Source organism: Lynx rufus, unplaced genomic scaffold (genome assembly GCF_022079265.1).
Source record: "Lynx rufus isolate CCGP_SWC_20201006 ecotype Redwood Valley unplaced genomic scaffold, mLynRuf1.p SCAF_29, whole genome shotgun sequence".
Taxonomy (NCBI): domain Eukaryota; kingdom Metazoa; phylum Chordata; class Mammalia; order Carnivora; family Felidae; genus Lynx; species Lynx rufus.
This window is the reverse complement of record NW_025814844.1, coordinates 3,232,513-3,251,640: the sequence shown is the minus strand read 5'-3', so window position 1 is coordinate 3,251,640 and position 19,128 is coordinate 3,232,513. Positions and strand designations below refer to the sequence as shown.

Genomic DNA, 19,128 nt, shown 5'->3' with positions numbered 1-19,128 from the left:
CATGTATGCAACAGCTCTTATGTGATTACAGTAACAATTTAATGAAATGATACATAAACCGATGAAATACAAATATATAAATATGCAAAAAATATAAGCAAACAGCAAATAAAGAATACACATCAAAAGAATAACCCTAAGAAATAGAAGAAAATTTCAGACAGAAATGTTTCTTCTCTTGAAGAGAAACTGGACCTATGTCTAATCTTCAATATGGTCTATAAGACCCAGCACCACATTGTCTTCCCTACATTTCCTACAACTCTCCCTTAACATTGTCTATGCTTCAGAAAGCCTGGTGTTCTGTCAGTTTTAAAAACAGTTTGATCTCTTAAGAGTTCTCACTGTGATTCCCTTCTGCGTGGAAAGTTCTACCCATATATCTAAAACTTTCCCTCTGTCTGGCTAACTCCTTAAAGCCAAGTTTGTCTTTTATGCAAAGATACATGTATCTCTGAAAGCAGTACACAATATATGCTCAATGATTAAGTCAACTTTGTTATATAAATATGGGAAGACGTCTAAAAGAATAAACAGCCATTACCAGTAGATGGTAGGGTATGAAGTGTTTGTTACTTTCGTCTTCATATCTTTCTGCAATGTTCTAATTTTTAAAGTGAATATATAACATTTCTACAAAGAATAAAGGTACTTTGAAAAAGGCAATAAAGGGGAGCCTGTGTGGCTCAGTCAGTTGAGCATCTGACTTTGGCTTAGGTCATGATCTCGCAGTTCGTGGGTTCGAGCCCTGCATCAGGCTCTGTGCTAACAGCTCAGAGCCTAGAGCCTGCTTTGGACTCTGTCTCCTTCTCTCTCTGCCCCTCCCCTGCTCATTCATATTCTCTCTCTCACTCTCTCTCTCTCTCTCTCTCAAAAAAGCAAACATTAAATAAAAGAAAAAAAAGCAATAAAAAAATCTAGCCCCTTCCCACCTTGATCTATCAGCATTGTAGTCTCTGTGCTGAAAAATACTGTTTTATTTCATTAAAAATTTAAACTTTTGGGGCGCCTGGGTGGCGCAGTCGGTTAAGCGTCCGACTTCAGCCAGGTCACGATCTCGCGGTCTGTGAGTTCGAGCCCCGCGTCAGGCTCTGGGCTGATGGCTCAGAGCCTGGAGCCTGTTTCCGATTCTGTGTCTCCTTCTCTCTCTGCCCCTCCCCCGTTCATGCTCTGTCTCTCTCTGTCCCAAAAATAAATAAACGTTGAAAAAAAAAAAATTTTTTTTTAAAAAAAATTTAAACTTTTCATTAAGGCAGATTGATATGGCTCCCTGATAAGGCAAATTATAATGAAAACCTTCTACTCTATTATCAAAGTACTTACAGGTGCTTCAGATTCCTATAGTGTAAACTTTCTACTCAGTCAAGAATACTATGTTTACTCTCAGATAATCTGAGCTATTCTGAAATCCTCTGCCAGACATACATATATAATTGTTATTGGTCTTCAAATATAGTAAAAACTATGCAAAGGAATACTACCTGTATAAATTTTGTATCCTATGGTCAAACCACGTATTTAAGACATCTATGACTACAACACAGAAAGACATTTTGGTAATAAATGTTATGAGAAGAGGGAGGGTAGAGGGGAAAGAGAGGCAGGAAGAAAGAAAGGCAAGGAAGGTGGGTAAAATGAATTTCAAATATAACAAGTAACTAGCATAATATGCCAGTCTCTATCTGATGACACATGTAATCCAAATGAGATGATCTATTTATCACACCATTAAACCTCACTACTAACCTCTACTAATATTCATACTCAGAAGCAGCAACTCAAAGGTAGACACAATTTACTCTGCAGACACACAAGCTAATTTCCAAACCATTTAAGTTGAAGTCAGCCAAAAGGCCATGTAAATTCAGGCACGTTTGGGGTTTTTAATCCAAAAGCACAGCAAGTAGAGTGTGAGCAGCCTTCCCATTTCTTTTGGTCTACTGACCAAGGAGAAAATGCTATTGTTACCTGCAGTTAATGGAGCTTATTCTTCCAATCTTTTTATAGAACATATATCATTATTTTAACTTCTTGTCATGCAATTCCATTTATAAAACCTTAAAGTAAGGTTTAAAATCCACTGAAAGAACAGATCTGACAGTAATTGTCTTTTTGTTTCTGCTTTAAGATTTAATTAGTTTGGTATCAAATACTAACCTCACAATCATTTAAACAAGCTCATTATGCAGCTGTAGTTATGCACAAATGCAAATATTTTCATAAAAATATTACAGCTGATCCTTGAATAACATGGGTTTGAACTGCATGGGTCCACTTATACTGTGATTTTTCAGTTAAATACAGTACAATACTGTAAATGTATTTTCTCCTCCTTATGATTTTCTTAACATTTTATGTAACTTACTTTATTGTAATAAGACAGCATACAACATAAAAAGGATCTGTTGGTAAGGTTATTAGTAGTTAACTTTTTGGGGAGTCAAAGTTGCTCAAGGGTTAACTGAACATACTTCTTCAACTTACATTTTTAAGTTACTTTTGAAGTTAACTAAGGGCTATCAAATGTCAATTAAAAGAGGCATTACTCATCCCACGGTCACCATGGGTCTGCATGAACCAGAGATGAAATCAAAGGGCAGTGGGCTGATTTAGCTAAACACAAAATGGGCAACTTTTAAATGTTATACTCTGTGTTAAAGCAGCAAACTCCCACATACTACCTTTGGCAGTTTATTTTAGGCTGCTCAGGAAACATAAAAATTTTTCATATAATCCTGTTTGTGTCAAAAACTGTATGTAATCAAAATGGAGTAAGTCCAAGGCACTAGCTCTGATATATTTGGGCTCCCCCACAAAGCAGACTAATTCTAGTTAGTCTGGTTTCCCAGGAGGTTCAAATATATAGAACAATTCTTGAGTCATTCTGAGTAAGTTAGAATCAGACTACTTCACAAATTACTACACTACAGAACTCTATGTTCGTCTAACCAACAGGGTTGAAGGTTCAGGGACTGCAACCATTCCTTTGCCCAGTTTACATCGAGCAAGAACACAGTCCCAGTTTACGTGGGGCAGGAACACAGTCCCTGGCTACACAATGCCAGGAATTGTAGTCACAGGTAAAAGACACATACAGAATAAGGAGACACAGCCATTTCACTGTCCCGAATGGGGCTCTAAACTAATTGCCAGCATTATGTAGGTGCCTTACACTGCAGATAAATAAAGGCTGGATAAAGACAAACAAATTTAAGGCAAAGGGAAGTGGTTCTGCAACACACTGGCTATATGGCCTTGGGCAAGTTACTTAACCTCTTTATACCTCAGCTCTCATTTCTAAAATTTGTTTTTAAGTTAGTTAAGAGGATAAAATTAATGTCTACAGCAGTACTTAGCATACAGTTAGCTCTAAAGTATTTTTTTTTTTAAGATTCAATGTGGGAATGAGACAGAATAAGTATTTATGTACAGTATATATCAACTCTATTCCTAAGATGTGAACATGAATCTTTTATAGTTTCCCACAGTAAAGATTACATTTTCCTGCTCCACTACGATTTTTATAAACTAGCTTTATCAAGATTAAAGTACTGGCAAAACTTTATATAATGTTTTAACCTATTCCACTTAAAGCAGCTAATCTACCAAGGGAACAAGAGGATTGTTCTAGTTATTCATTTAACCTTCTTCCCTTCCAAAGGGAAAGGGCCTCAGTGCTTCATAGTTAGTGGTGGTTAATAGCAAACAGGGATGTGATAAAATTTGGAAAGCTGAAAACAACAATAAAAATGCCTCAATTAAAATACTTGAAAAATTCAAATCCTTTATGTTTTAGCATTAAGTGCTTAGCAATTTTCTTCAAATATAAAAGTACAACCCACAAAATTATTTAAATAATGGCAGTAGGAAAAACTTATAAAATGGGTAAAAGCTCCCTCAAACTGTGGAACATAACTGCCTCTTAGTACCCACAGGAACAGGTCAGTCATCAAGAGTTTATAAATGACCAGGCTGAGCTGTGAGCACTTCTAGAGAGGGAGAAGCAGGGGTAATGTACTGTTGAAATTATATGCCCTTCTCAAAATGAAAGGACAAAATACAGATCAGTGGTTGACAGAGGCAGGGAGTGGGGGAGGTGAGGGAATGACCACCAAGAGCCACTGGAGGAGTTTGGGGAATGACAGAACTTGATCGTGGAGTTGGTTAGCACAACTTAATGTTTCTCAAAACTCAAAGAACTATAACTGAAAAGGGTAAGTTTTACTGTATGCAAATTATACCTTCAAAAAATGGAAAAGAGATACAGGAAAAAATTAAATTGCCTACTAAAGTAAAAAACTTTGCAACGTCTTTTAAAACAAACTATATGAAAGCATTTGGGTGGCTCAGTTGGTTAAGTGTCTGACTTCAGCTCAGATCATGATCTCATGGTTTGTAAGTTTGAGCCTCACATCGGGCTCTCTGCTGTCAGCACAGAGCCTGTTTCAGATCCCCTGTCCCCTTCTCTCTGCCCCCTCCCCCACTCATGCACACTCTCTCTCTCTCTCAAAAATAAATAAAACATTAAAAAAAATAAACTATATGAAAGATTTCCCTTAATGAGTTCAAATACTGGAAAACACTAGTATAATCAAGTACACTAAAGAAATTTTCCAAACAGTGAGAAATAAGGTACAATACTTGATATTTTAGAAACATTAAGCTATACTGAGGTACAAGATCACATGAAAGTTGACTGAACGCCTACTTATGGCCTCCTTGCTTTCTCTAAACTCATACTTTTGTTTGGTTTTTCTGAATACAGGAAAAGTATTAAAAAGAGAATTGTAAGTAAAACTAGAAAACAATTCATAATATGATTTCTATATACTACAAAACCTATTAAAATAACATAGTTGAACACTTCGAGTTATACGTCCTGATGATGTAAAGGGATTCTGCTTTCCCTAGCAGTCACCTGAGGGTCCTAGTAGTCCATGAGCCTTGCTCAGGAAGATGACTTTCTCTGTCCCAGGAAACTATACACCTCCCAAGCTACATTCATTAAGCCAGGCTTTATGCTAAACTCTGTATTCACCCATCTCTCAGATGAGGAATCTTGAGGCCGAGAAGTGAAGGGAAAGGGTGGAGCCAGAGCTGGGCCCAAGCACAAACACCCAACATATGGGCTCCTGGGGCGTGAACCTGCACTGCAATGTGGAGCAAGCAACGTGCTACTCCACCTTATCCAGGGCCCTTCACAGTTCCACTCGCCTACAACTTGTTAGCAGCCCTTACTTTGGTCTGCACTTAATGCCAGAGCGTGATGAGCATTTCCTCTCAACAGAAGACCAATGAAAGGGCAAAAGAGGCTCTAGCAATCACCGTTCTGATCCAGGATAACCTCATTCTCAGAAATGACCCTGTCATCTCATGGACAGAAAAGACTGGCTTAAATCCTTATTATCAAGGATTCCCTCATTTCCCATGGTCTTCCTCAAGACTGTGGTTTTACTGCTCTCAGCCTTCAATTCTGTTTCTCAGGAAAAAATACCCACTATAACCACACTGCAGAGCCCAGCAGCTCTCAGACTGTGACCCTTTTACACTCTAAAAACTACTGAGGAATCCAAGGAGCTTTTGTTTATGTGAGCCATAATCTACCAATATCTCCTGTATCAGAAATTAAAACTGAGAAATTTTTTAATCACTTAAATCACTGAAAAATATTAAATATGTTAATATAAGTAACATTTTTATGGGGGAAAAACTCTATTTTCAAAAAAAAAATAATGAGAAGGGTGATACTGTTTCACATTTTTCTAAAACTATTGAAGGTCATGCTTAATAAAAGCTGGCTAGATCTTGCCTCTGCTTCTGAGGTGTGGTATGTCATAGGTGGCCAAGGAAAATACCACTGTATCCTCAAGAGAATCAAAGTAAATAAAAGGGCTGGTAATGTCTTAGTATTACTTCAAAAATAGCTGGATCTTGAAAGGGTGTCAGGAACACACACCCCCACCCCCGAGTCCTCCCACCACACTTGGAGAACCATCATTCTAGTCAAGCCAAATGTAGTCCTACATCTAGTTACAGCATATATCCACTCTCTAACTTGGATTCCAGCCTATTCCCTCCTGCTTCCTTACCACCGCGACCCCCCACCTCCCCAAGTACCATCGTTCCTAAAAAACAAAACTTCCTACTTAAGCTGTACCCTCTTTCTCTCAAGCCACCAAACTTCTTGAAACAGTTCCCATTGCCTCTACTGTTCCTTCATTTTATGATTGTAATAAATAAAGTAATACATTAAGACATTCTAATTTTAAAAAATTCAAACAATATAGATAAATCCCCACCCGCAATTCCAGTCTCTTTGCCAGAGGAAGCAACCACTGTTACCCCTAGAAAATACCCCAAGTCTATTTTGTAAACTAAATTAATCAGATTGATCTTATCTTCTTGTGATTTTTTTCCTCTTTAAATGATTATTAAAAATCCTGAATGAGAGTTCTGTTTAGATTCCAATGCTTCTGGTTACCCAAGGTGTAGGTCAAAGAATAAGTGCTACTAATTAGGAGACAATGGAGATAAAATGAGTGATGTTCCTATACAAAACAAGTACTAAACAAAATGCTATAACCATTCAGATTTTATGGCAATACAACATAATAAGACAGAATAATGAGACTTTGACATCTTGACATATATAGTGTCTTCAGGGTTTGTATAACATTTTCACATATATTTGCTCTTTAAAATTTCACAACCCATGAAGTTAATAGGAATTATGATTAACATTTTACAGATAAGATAGCCAAAGTTCTGGGAGAAAAAAATTACTGCTCAAAATTACATACCTAGAAAGACGCACACCAGAAACCACAGAGAGAAATTTTATCTTCTGACTCCAATCAAGCCCCACTTCTTTGTATTACTCAAAAATTCTCACAATAAAAAAAAATTTTTTTTATTACGTTCTTGCCTATTTTTTGAGCTAATTTGGAAAAAAATTATCTCTACTCCCAAAGCTGAAGACACAAAAATAAACCATAGGGGCATCTGAGTCAGTCAGTTAAGCGTCTGACTCTTGATTTAAGCTCAGGTCATGATCTCACAGTTGGTGAGTTTGAGCCCTGAACTGGGCTCTCTACTCATGGTGCAGAGCCTGCTTGGGATTCTGTCTCTCCCTCTTTCTCTGCCCCTCCTCCGCTCACACTCTCTCTCAAAATAAACATTTTAAAAAATATTAACTTCTGAATGCAAAAAAAAATTATTTTTGCTTCTTTATTATACAATACAATCCCTTAGAAAGCTTGCATTTTACTTAAAATAACAGTTGAAATTTACTAAAACCTACAACAGTAGACAGGTTATCAAATTAAAAAAAATAACTTCTTAAATCCTTTATTTAGTCATTGCCATTAATAAATACCCAAGATTCCTAATGTAAAGATGTACAGTTCCTAAAAAGAACACCACATATACATACTTCATGGATGCTACCCTTATATTTCAGTGTTACCCTTGAAATTCCTGCAAGGAACACAGGGAATCACATGGAAATTCCTTAAAATTCACAGTCAGAATTTTGAACTAAATTATTAAAAAGTACTAAATCTGTTTATACAAATAACAAAGCACTTAATTCATTATTAATCTTACTAGAATACTGTTTCCAAGCCCCTGTTTTTTTCCTACACCAAGACAGGTCCAGAGGATTCCAACACATTTAAATGATTATGACACATCAGATTGGATTATGAAAAAAACTGAACTTAAACTATTTCTTATTAAGGGCTCTGAATCTTAGTATCTCAATTTTGCAAATAATAACATGGGAAAATTTTAAAAACATGATTAAACTAATCTTTTTAACACACCCTAGACTTTTAAAAATATGGGCAAGGAGTGGGGCGCCTGGCTGGCTTAGTCAGTGGAGCATTTAGCCCCACATTGAGTGTGGAGATTACTTAAAAATAAAATCTTTTACAAATATATAAAGAAACAATATAACTGATTTTTCTCCACATTTTACTCTTCTTAAATGTAAAAGATATACACCTGCTCTCAACATATCCTTGTCAGAAGGCCAAAAATCCATAGTGATAGTTCAATACTTAAGTTAGTCTAAAGAACTGCAAACCTGCTTTACTAACAAATTTTTGAGTGTTTCTCTTACCTCTGTCTCTGTACAATGTGAGTATCCCAATTTACCTGTAATAAAAATACAAAAAGTTACTTTCAAAGGATTTTAGCTTTTTCATACTGATAAAAATATCTCAGTTACTCTGGCATGGCTTCATTATATCTATGAAAAGCTATGCAAATAAAAGATGCTAGAATGACCAAACATTGTAGAAAGTCCTGCTTAGGGATTTGTTTAAATAGGACCAAAACAAAGTAATAGAAAGATGGGAAGAATATATTCAATTATAATAAGATCTAAAACACACACACATATTTAATATGCATATATACAAGTTAATGAAAGTAAAATAAAAATATTTTTATCAAAATCTTAATTTATTTTAAAAATATCTTAAAATATGTTAAAGGTATTTAAAAGGTACCTTTTAAAATCCTCTAAAATACCTTCAAAAAATCTTTAAAGACTCTTGGGCTTCTTTCCAAACATATATTCCAGTTTAAAGGTACAGTGATCATTTCAATGAAAGCATAAATGTCTTAAACTAATAGTTTCTTTAATACATGACGGTTGTTTTCTTTGATTAATGATTAGACAAAACCACATAATTAACTTAGTAATTTTTCCAATAGAGGATCACCTAATCAATAACTAGAATTGAACAATATTTGGCTGCAGCAACATTTTCTCTTCATCACTGAGACTGAACACCAAGGAACATGTAAAATTATATATTTCTTTCACTTTGGATGAATAAAACATACTTTTTCAATAAAAAACACCTATCTTAAAGATCACTTATTAAGTAGTTTTAACAAAAAGAACAGGTTACACATTTATATTGGGTACTAAAAAATGTAATTTCCCCAGTCCACACATCTTAAATCTCATTGTCCTCACTTCAAACATACATTAATCTCTACCTCCTTTCCTCCAATAACATTATCCTTCCCCCTAACTGCTTCCTCTCTCCAGGCTATGACCCCCACACCTAGCCCTAACCCACAGTGGTTGTTCCATCAGTCTGTGTTTTTTCTTTAATGCTTAATGAGAATTTATACACCTTAGAGTTTATGATATCACACACACACACACACACACACACACACACACACACACACACAAATAATGTTTTTTATGTGCCTCCTGACTCTTAAAATGAAAAAACTGAAACCCACAATTTCTGATGACCTAATAATCCTAATGTGAATATTGGCTGAAATTGAGACCAGAAGATAAGTGACCACAGGCTCTGTGAATTAAAAATGATTTACGAGCAATAAATAAAGATTACATGAACATACAGATCAAATGGGTTTTATATATAAAGGTTTTACCAATTTGACAACTTCATATATTGAAAAAATATATATATAAAGGTTTTATATACTATGGTTTGATAAATACATAACTGTTATTTATATATTCATATATTGTTACATGAAACTGTATAATATAGAATTTTATATATATTATACAGTTTTATGTATGTGTATATGACTGCTCAGAACATCAGTGCTTTTGGTAGATTAATTATCCTTGACTCCTACAGAAAGGGTGATTAACTTAACCTAGCAAAGTATTGTGAACAGGAGCAGCTCAAAGAAAGGCACAGACTACCTATCAACAAACATTTAGAGTGTCTAGGGAAGGGAGGGGAGGGGAGGGAAGGGGAGGGGAGGGGAGGGAAGGAAGGAGGGGGAAATACAGTGTTAAGACAACTATAACAGAGAACAAACTGTTTGAAAGTACATGGAAGTACATCTTCAGTATGACAGATTCTTAAGGTAAAGAGAATTGCAAAGAAATGTACAATTTTACGTAGAAGGTTTGTTGTTGGTAGTATAGTTGGTAAAAATTTTTGAAACTATTTTGTATGTGTTGTAGCACTGAGCAAATAAATACAGTGATATTGCTGGGAATTATGAACTGAGGGAGAAGGAGCATACAATCCTAACATGTGGGAAGGAGAGGAAGAGCCTGTGGTGGTAAACCGGAATTAGAGGTATTATCTAACTTCAAAAAAAACATACTCCTTAGCTTCTCTTCCAAAAGAGGGAGAAGCAATAGTACCCCATTTTGCAAGAGCACACCTAGCCCATTCTCCCTCAAAGGAACCAGGACTTGGGATTGGCTGACTCCACAGATGGGACAGAGAAATTACAAGATAAGCTGGAACATCTTTTTCCACCAGAAAGTAATGAAGTACTCAAAGAATGACAGAGTGATGTCAAAAGGACTTGTGAGTCCTATGAAATAAGATTTTTTTCAATGACCTCTATTATAAAACTGAAAATTATTTCCTATTTTTGTGAGAGTGCACAACCACTTCTGTTTATTCAATATGACCCAGTGACTAAATCATGCAACTACAGAAATGTGGTTAACTACGAAATGCTTGACCACCTACACTATTCGCCATCCAAATCCCTGCCCAGACTCTGACCCAGGAATCAGAAAAATCCTAATTACATGACAGCAGAGCTAAAAGGAACCTTGGAAACGATCTTGCCCAATCCATTCATTTTACCAATGAGTAATCTGAGCCTGAGGAGTCAAATGACTTGCACAAAATGACAGAGCTAAGAGTAGACTCTAAGGCTCCTGACCTTTGTCATGACCTGTCCTCCATTCCCACTTGCAGTGGCCACTGGGGTTAGGATAGGGGATTGCAGAGGTGCTATCCCAGCTACCTACCAATTATAATACTGTATCTGGGGAAATGGGAAAATGTATTCCTCAATTTAACAGTTGGAAACTGCTAGAGTAGCAACTAAGAAATTTTCATTTGACAACTTTTGAGTCCTCTGTCAAAGGTCAACCACCTGTTTTCCAAAACTAAACCTAAGGAATCCCTCTAAAACCTAGAATCATATAACTTCACTTTCTACAAGTACAGTAAACTAAGCTGATGGTAGGCCTAACCAAGGTTTCAGATTATTAAATGCAGTGAATTCTTTCTTTCAACAATTAAAGTTCTAACAACTTTATTATTATTAGGTTAATTAAAAGGCTAGGTTAACTATCTGATGATGTAAAATAAAAGGAAATATCTGAAATGATACTTAAACATTAGGTTTCAAAATTTTCCAACATTATCATTGTACTTATACTCTAAGAAGAGGGATGATATGCATAGCAAGCCAAAACTTCAGCTCACTGTTTCCCAAAAGGAATGAGCATTTTAATAATGCTGGAAGAATCAAGGCTGAATTTTTTTAGGTCCTTCTTTTTAACTGATTCTGAAATATCTGATCTGCTCTTAAGATTTACTAGACAAGTTCCTTCATGTCCTAGGAAATGGAAAAATCAACCTTCCTATAAACTGACATAAAATGGCTTTAAGAAACAAACCAGCCCTAATGTAAAATGTCTGTCATAAAGAAATCCTCAACTAATACAATGCAAACATTTTAAATCCTAAATGTTAGTAATCAGACGCTTCCATTCAACAAGTCTACTCAATGTTACCAGAAAGAGCATTTTGGTGAGCAAACCTTAGAAGACCACTCTGGTCTTAGAAGACCACGCCTGGGTGGCTCAGTTGGTTAAGCATCCTACTCTTAATTTCAGCTCAGGTCACTATTTCATGGTTTGGGAGATCAAGCCCAGCATCGGGCCCTGTGCTGACAGCTTGGAGCCTGCTTGGGATTCTTTCTCTTCCTCTCTCTCTCTCTGCCTGTCCCCCGCCCCCACACACATGCATACCCTATCAAAATAAATAAATAAACATTAGAAAAAAAAAAAAGACCACTCATAGTCTTGGCTGTTCAGATTTAGGCCTAACATAGCACACTCTCTGAAATGGCCTCACCTCAGTGGAATCACAAAATTTGATGAACCACACAACTACATGGTGGAAATTAAGGTACAGTTTCAGAAAAAATTCAAGATGTTCATGTAGATGAATAATACTTGTAAGCTAGTAGAAACCTCAGTGTGCAGCTGAATTGTCTGTCACACAGCCACGTTATGAATATGATTCAAATTAGCTGAATAAGAAGGCGGCACACAATGCCCACCAAAAAGACACAGGGCCCCTATAATCTTTATGATAAATAAATAGCTCTCAGAATTATTCTCCAAATTTTCCCATAGGACCAAATGTGGGCAATGTTTGGGTCCATCTGTGAAAGTATGTTCTTTTTTTCATGCTGAAACTGAGCATCAGTATCAATAGATAAACCCTGTCCTCCTGTCAGCTTGCCTCTGCCCCCTCATTCATTGAATAAATATTTGCTAACACCTACTAAGTACTAAAATACTGATGATATAGCAGCAACCAAGCCACACATAGTCCTTGCTCCCTTTTTGAAAGAGAGGGAATGCATGAGGGAGGGATAGGGCTTACGTTCAGTGAACACAGACCCAAAGAAACAAATAAAATAACTACAACTGGTAATAAATGCTATTAAGGACAGAAAAGGGAGAGAGAGAAAATAACAGAAATGATCCAATTTACAGTGGTCAGACAAGATATTTAAATAGAGATCATGATGTTGGGTAGCGTCTAACTACAGGGTTGACAGAAAAACCTGTTCTAGATCCCTGGAAGTGTTTGGTGGGGGGGGGGGGGGGAGCATAAAATGCATTTAGAAAGACAGGCAGGGGTAGATCACACAGGCCTTTCAGGACAGTGTAAGGAGTTTAGATTTGATTTTAAGGACAATGGGAAGCTACTGGAGGAGATTAAGCAAGGGCATGAGCTGATTCAAGGTGGGTTTCCCGGTTGGTCCTGCTCTGTGGAGGGTCAAGGTGAAAGCATGAAGGAGGGGGGGTGGCAAACAGAGGTGGAGTTGGGGAAAAGCAATGAGCCCAGGTGGTGGCAGTGACCAGGAAGCAGAGAATTAAGATATAATTTAGAAGCAGAATTAACAGGATTTGCTAATGGATTGTACTGGGAATGGAGCAGGGTGAGAAGGGAAGAATGATACCCTGGACAAGCCATGTTTTCAGGAATAGCATTCTCAAAGACTTGATTCAAACCAATCAACATCAAGCTTAAGTTCAAGACTCAAACACCCTGAGGGCACCTAGCTGGTTCAGTCAGAAGAGCATGCAACTTTTGATCCCGGAGTCATGAGTTTCAGCCCCATGTTGGGTGTAGAAATTACTTCAATAAATAAAAATAAACGTAAAAAAAAAAACCAGAACTCATACTCTGTAAGAGACAAATATATTAGGTACACTTTTGGGACAATTTTTATATGAAAACTAGAGGAAAAAGTACAACTTTGAACAGTTAGACCAAAGTTTAATAATAAAATAATCCCTACAGCCTAACCACACCTGAGTTTCTTAAACATCATGGCCGTTAAAGGCTCAGAATCCACGACCAGATGTTTCAGTGTCAAAAGTTATGACACTGAAACTGTACAATCATTAGCTTATACCTATGTCCCCCAACAAAAATTTTTTGCCAAGTAACATTTATAGTGAAAAAAGATCTATACACTTGACACAAGAAACAGTCATATAAAGGATCTTTTATTTGTTAAATAATCAAATCATTATCCACTATGCCATACAATCTCACTAGTATAGCTACTGAAAGATTAACAGGAATTTAGAATTTAGATATGGTAGAAAATTGGTATACTTGCTAACCAAACAAAGATTGTGTGTTCATCAAGCTCCTCTTCTTGGCCTGGCTGTCAGGAAGAATGAAATAAAATCTGATGTTCCACTACCACAAAAGCCCAGTGCCATAGCCTTTTCTTCTTCACACCTGTTGATAATTACCCTTTCTCTTAGCTGCCTTGGGAAGGCAGTGTGGCAGAATAACAAGAGCAAGCCTTTAGACTTGGACAGTCCTAGGTTCAAATCTCACTTCCATACTTACTAATAGTGTGATGTAATTTTAAAATATTTGTGTATTTATTTTTGAAAGAGAGGGAATGCATGGGGGAAGGACAGAGAGAGAGGGAGACAAAAAGAAGCCCAAGCAGGCTTCACACTGTCAACGTAGAGCCTGACACAGGGCTCAGACCCATAAACCTTGAGTTCATGACCTGACCCAAAATCAAGAGTTGGATGCTTAACCAACTAAGCCACCCAGGTGCCCCTGTGATGTAACTTTAAAGTAAAATATTTCCAGGGTTTTCCACCTTCTCATCTATTTAAAAAAAAAAAAAAAAGAAAGGAATAGTATCTACCTCACGGGCTTACATGAAAATTAAATGGAAAAAAAATGTTTTGAGGGGCTCTGCACAATGCCTACTGCAGGAGCTCAGCAACTGGTAGCTAAGCTTACCACTATTAACCCTGTTGGAAAGATGAGAAATGTAAATACATTAAAATAGAGTCCTAAGAAAAACAGAGCAAAATGCTTACTAGGATTACAACCATGTAAAAGAGGTTATCGATTTTGAAATAAAAAAGTAGCTAAATCACATGAAAAAATACTATAAAATTCAACTCATTTTTATACTTCTTGTATAGATCTTTAAAAGCTACTACCTTTCACTCCATACCTCTCCGCAGAGGTTCCTAACACATAGCTTCCCCCCAATTCCTTATGTGGTGGTGTCCAGGATGATGACACTCAAATGGTCAACAACAGCTGGAGCTCAGCAATGGCTCAGGAGGTGGTGGGGAGTGAATTGTCATTAGGTATTACTCAAAACTGGGGGCACCTGGGTGGCTCAGTTGGTTAAGCATCTGATTTCGGCTCAGGTCATGATCTCACGGTCTGTGGGTTCAAGCCCCGTGTCAAGCTCTGTGCTGACAGCTCAGAGCCTGGAGCCTGCTTCAGATTCTGTGTCTCCCTCTCTCTCTGACCCTCCCCCGGTCACGCTCTGTCTCCCTCTCTCTCTCTCAAAAATAAATAAAGATTGCCTGAAATGGCAATCTCTATAATCAACCCATAAATAAAAATACTGTAAAGTCCCCAGAACTTACTACTTTACATGGCAAGGTGATTCTGAAGCTGTGATCAAGTTAAGGCTCTAGAGATGGCGAGATTATGCTGGACCATCCAGGCAGGACCAATGTAACAAAGAGCTTTATGAGAGACAGGAGAGTCCAAGAAGGAGCTGTGATGACAGAAGCAAAGACTGAAGCCATGTGAATGCAGGAAGGGGGACACAGGCAAAGGAATATGGAAAGTCTCTAGAAGTTGGAAGAGGCAAGGACCAGATTCTCCGTTGCAGCCTCCAGAAGAAATATAGCCCGGAAAATACCTTGATTTTAGCACACAAGACCCATTTTCAGACTTCTGACCTCCAGAACTGTAAGCTAATTTTGTGTTGTTTTAAGCTACGAAATTAGCGATGACTTCTTACAGGAAATGAATACACAGACCATGAAAAAGTCAAAGCAATATTACATGCTCTCACCATCTCAAACCCGACCCCAGGCTACCCTGTGTACAGGAGAATCCCATGCAGAATGTTCCAGAGTCAGAACTCGCCCACTGAACACAAGGTAATGGAGTACAGTGGTTAAGAGCAAGGGCTCCAGGCCAGACTCTTGGGGCTTGAATCCCAGGTGGGCTGCTGGCTAAGTTTAAGGCCTCTATACTTTAGTCTCCCATTTAGAAGGCAGAGGCTAAGAAGAGTACCTATCTCCTGGAGTTGTTGTCAAGATCAAAAGTAATAATCCAACTAAACTGCTTAGCCGACTGAAGGTCCCATAGTAAACACTTAATATGAGCTTAATATGAGCCATTTAAGTCTTTGACCTTCTCTCCAAGGAGGAAATAAGCTGAAAGACTCTTGTCTTCCAAACCCAAAAAACTGTAAGTCAACAGACCACTGGGTCCCTCAGATCCCTAGGTATAATTTAACGGGCCCTCTCCTGTGCCTTGGCCTGTAAGTTCGAGGGGTCTCCCGTGTGTCTACACACTGTGTTGGCCCAAAGAGAATGCAGCTGAGCTTTCATAAATGTATTAAACTTTTCTGAAATGTGACTCACAGGAAGGAGTTCAGTCCTCGCCCTCTCACCAACTCTCTCCTCCCTGTCTCCTCAGGGTAGCGTAAACGGTTGCCTTTTACTGCCAGTGCATGCCCTTGGCAGTCTTATGTTGCCTCTCAAGTGCTCCTTCCAAGACTGGCAGCACTCTATGAATGATTCTAGTTACTATAATTTTTCATCTCCCTACACTGAACATCTCTGGTTGAAAACTTCACTTAGATATTCTACTTTTATAAGACATCAACCTCAAGGGAAATGCTATGACCAGTGGAACTACTCTGAACACCTCTACCAGAAATGCATTAAAGCCAAAGGCATCCATCCAAACTACCCGGAACATTTCTAGAAATACATGCCATTCAAACCAACCCCTGCAATGCTCTTTTAAACTCCAAGAAAATAAATTATTTTTAATGAAATATCTCAATACTTAAAATTAATCCAAAGCATTCGCTTTATGTAGTTGAAACACATTGTAAATGCCAGTGTAAAACCTTCATTTTTACAGCTGAGGAGGCTCAAGCTCTAGAGATAAATGATTCATTGAAGGTCAAGGAACTGTGACCAGTTACCCAGGCTGCTGACCCACTAGTCGTCCTACGGTCTCCCCTGGCTCAGTAAGGGAGAGGCTGGGAAGCAATGGATGCCTAAAGGTGAAGCACAGAGTCCACACTAGTGGGAAATACTAAAAACAAACTTTCTAAGTATCACTTTGGTTTATTTGTTCACTGATCATGACTAATAAATGCAGATAGAGAAAAAAATATGCTGTTAATGTGAGCCTTATGCCCTCTTAATAGGACAAAGAATCCCTTGACTAATCAATATGAACAATACATTTAATCACACTTTGTAGAACTTAAAGCATAATCTTACTATTTTAAAGAAGTGTAGAAGCATAAAGGCATCACATGTCTGCTTCTGTAATACGATGTTGCTCTTAGAGGTAACTGACTTTGATCCTGGTCAGGAATAAAACCTCTAATCTTAATACCACTTATGGAAAAAATGTCACCCATCTCTTCATTCATAGACAGTGTCTATGTGACAGGCCCTTCCAGAACCTGACTCTCCTTTCTTGAGAACTTCTAACTCCTATCTGTAGACTCTGCCCTAAGCCAGGCTCTGTGACCTTTCATGTCAGTTATCTTTGCCATAAATCTCAACTTTATCCTAATTCTGAAATATGGGCTTCTGCTTTATTTTTGAGGCCCACTCTTTACTTTGTATCCTAGATCCCATAATAAAACCCCTTATCTTTAAAAAAACAAAAACAAAAACAAAAAACCTTGGCTTATTATTGCCAGTCACTTTCCTAGGGATTATAGTCTAGCCCTTGGACCTCACATCAGTGACTAAAACCAACTACCAGACTTTCCCAGCATAGACCACTTACTGGCTCTTATCTGTATCACTGTCTACCTTTTCTGGCTCTGCTTGCTCATGAGATGAGCAAGTCCTGCAAATGGATTTCGTGGGGCCTGGCTGGTGGAACGAACACCCCTGATTGTTGTCCACCCATGAAGGCGGGCTTCACCATCATCATGGCCACCCTCCAATCTAGGAGTAAGTTTGGTCCAGACCCCACACCCTCCCAACCTGTTCTAGAGTGACCAAAATTGGTCTTGTTCTAAAAAGAAAGTTTTAAAAATGTTTTAATTATTAGAGTGTGATTTTTCTTTCTATTCAGCAACCTTAATTAACTAAACTTTATATCATCTCATTGAACAAAAATCATTAAAGGTCAAGTATTTTCCACTAAAAAATAATTTCAGCATGTTCCACCAAAACTCAAGTATTATCTTTGTGTATTTTACGTATACAAAATTTATATAGCAAAAAGGTTTAATCTTTTGTGCCAATTCAAACTGGATGGTAATGACAGTCTTACCATCTTCAGAAGAGTTGTGAGGGCAAGTACAGGGTGGAAGGTGTCCATAGCCATTAGCAAGGTTTGCCATGGGAACAGACAGGAGTGACAATACAGAAGCCACATTCCTGACACTCCTGTGTTAGAGGACGGGATGATGGAAATTGTGTTTCTTTTTGTAAACAGTGTGGGTTTGGATTAAAATTTTCCCTGCCGATATTAATTCAAGCATTAGGGGTGCCTGAGTGGCTCACTCAGTTGGTAAAGTGTCCGACTCTCGATCTCAGGTCAGGTCATGATCTCATGGTTCACTGACAAGGTGGAACCTGCTTGGAATTCTCTTCCTCTCTCCCTTTCCCTCTGCCCATCCCCAACTCAAGTGCGTGCCCTCTCTCTCTCTCTCAAAATAAACTTAAAAAAAAATAAAGCATGTTTTAAAAAAAAAATTAATTGCTTAAATTTCATGAGGCTTCAGAAGAAATCCACTGAGATCACAGCATATTATCACCTTATTCAAGAATAAAGAAGACTTGGAGGGGAACCTCCCCAAGCTAAATTATAAAAAAAGGACTACCAAGTGCCAGTTCCAAACATTCCTGTATTTCCTGTCAAGTGAATAATTCTGGTTTTCATGCATTTCATAAGCATTTCATAAGTGCATTCCGCTTAGAATCTCCTCTCCCACCCTGGCATCATGTATGAGACCATACTAGCCAACAGAAACCTTGTCAAAGAGGTATCTCAAGTACTTCTATTCGCAAACGCAAGCTCCTTTAGTTATACTGCCATAACTACCACCCATGTTCACTTACCCAAACATGTTATGATATAAGCTTCAGAGCTGAGAATTAAAACCACACCTTCTACTGCCTACTCCTGTATCTTCCGTGTTACCATGCAACATTAAAGAGTTGATCTGCAAAGGAACTTGGTAGGAATAAATATGACTCCACAGGAAAAATATTTTTTCCAGGCCAATTTAGTTTCTAACAAGTCATTATCTTCCCACCCTATGCTGCCTCTCCTGCCTTCCCAACAGCCAAGTACCCAGGTGGGAAGTCTGAGAGCCTTCCAAGATTCCTTCCTCTTTCTCACCCCCACATCAAACACTAAAGGGCCTGCCGGGGTGCCTGGGTAGCTCAGTTGGTTAAGCCTCCCACTCTTGATTTGGGCTCAGGTCATGATCTCTCAGTTGGTGAGTCCCACATGGGGCTCTGCGTTGACTGCATGGAATCTGCTTGGGATTCTTGGTCTC

The 19,128-nt window shown here is 37.9% G+C and overlaps 1 protein-coding gene across 1 annotated transcript in view; it reads right to left on the bottom strand.

Annotated features, from left to right (window-relative positions):
• Window positions 1-19,128, bottom strand: part of SPIRE1 (spire type actin nucleation factor 1) — a 208,478-nt gene that overhangs the window by 177,175 nt on the left and 12,175 nt on the right. The window contains exon 2 of the mRNA XM_047090345.1: window positions 8,123-8,157. Within this exon, the coding sequence (XP_046946301.1) occupies window positions 8,123-8,157 (35 nt within the window). The remainder of the gene's footprint in view (window positions 1-8,122; window positions 8,158-19,128) is intronic.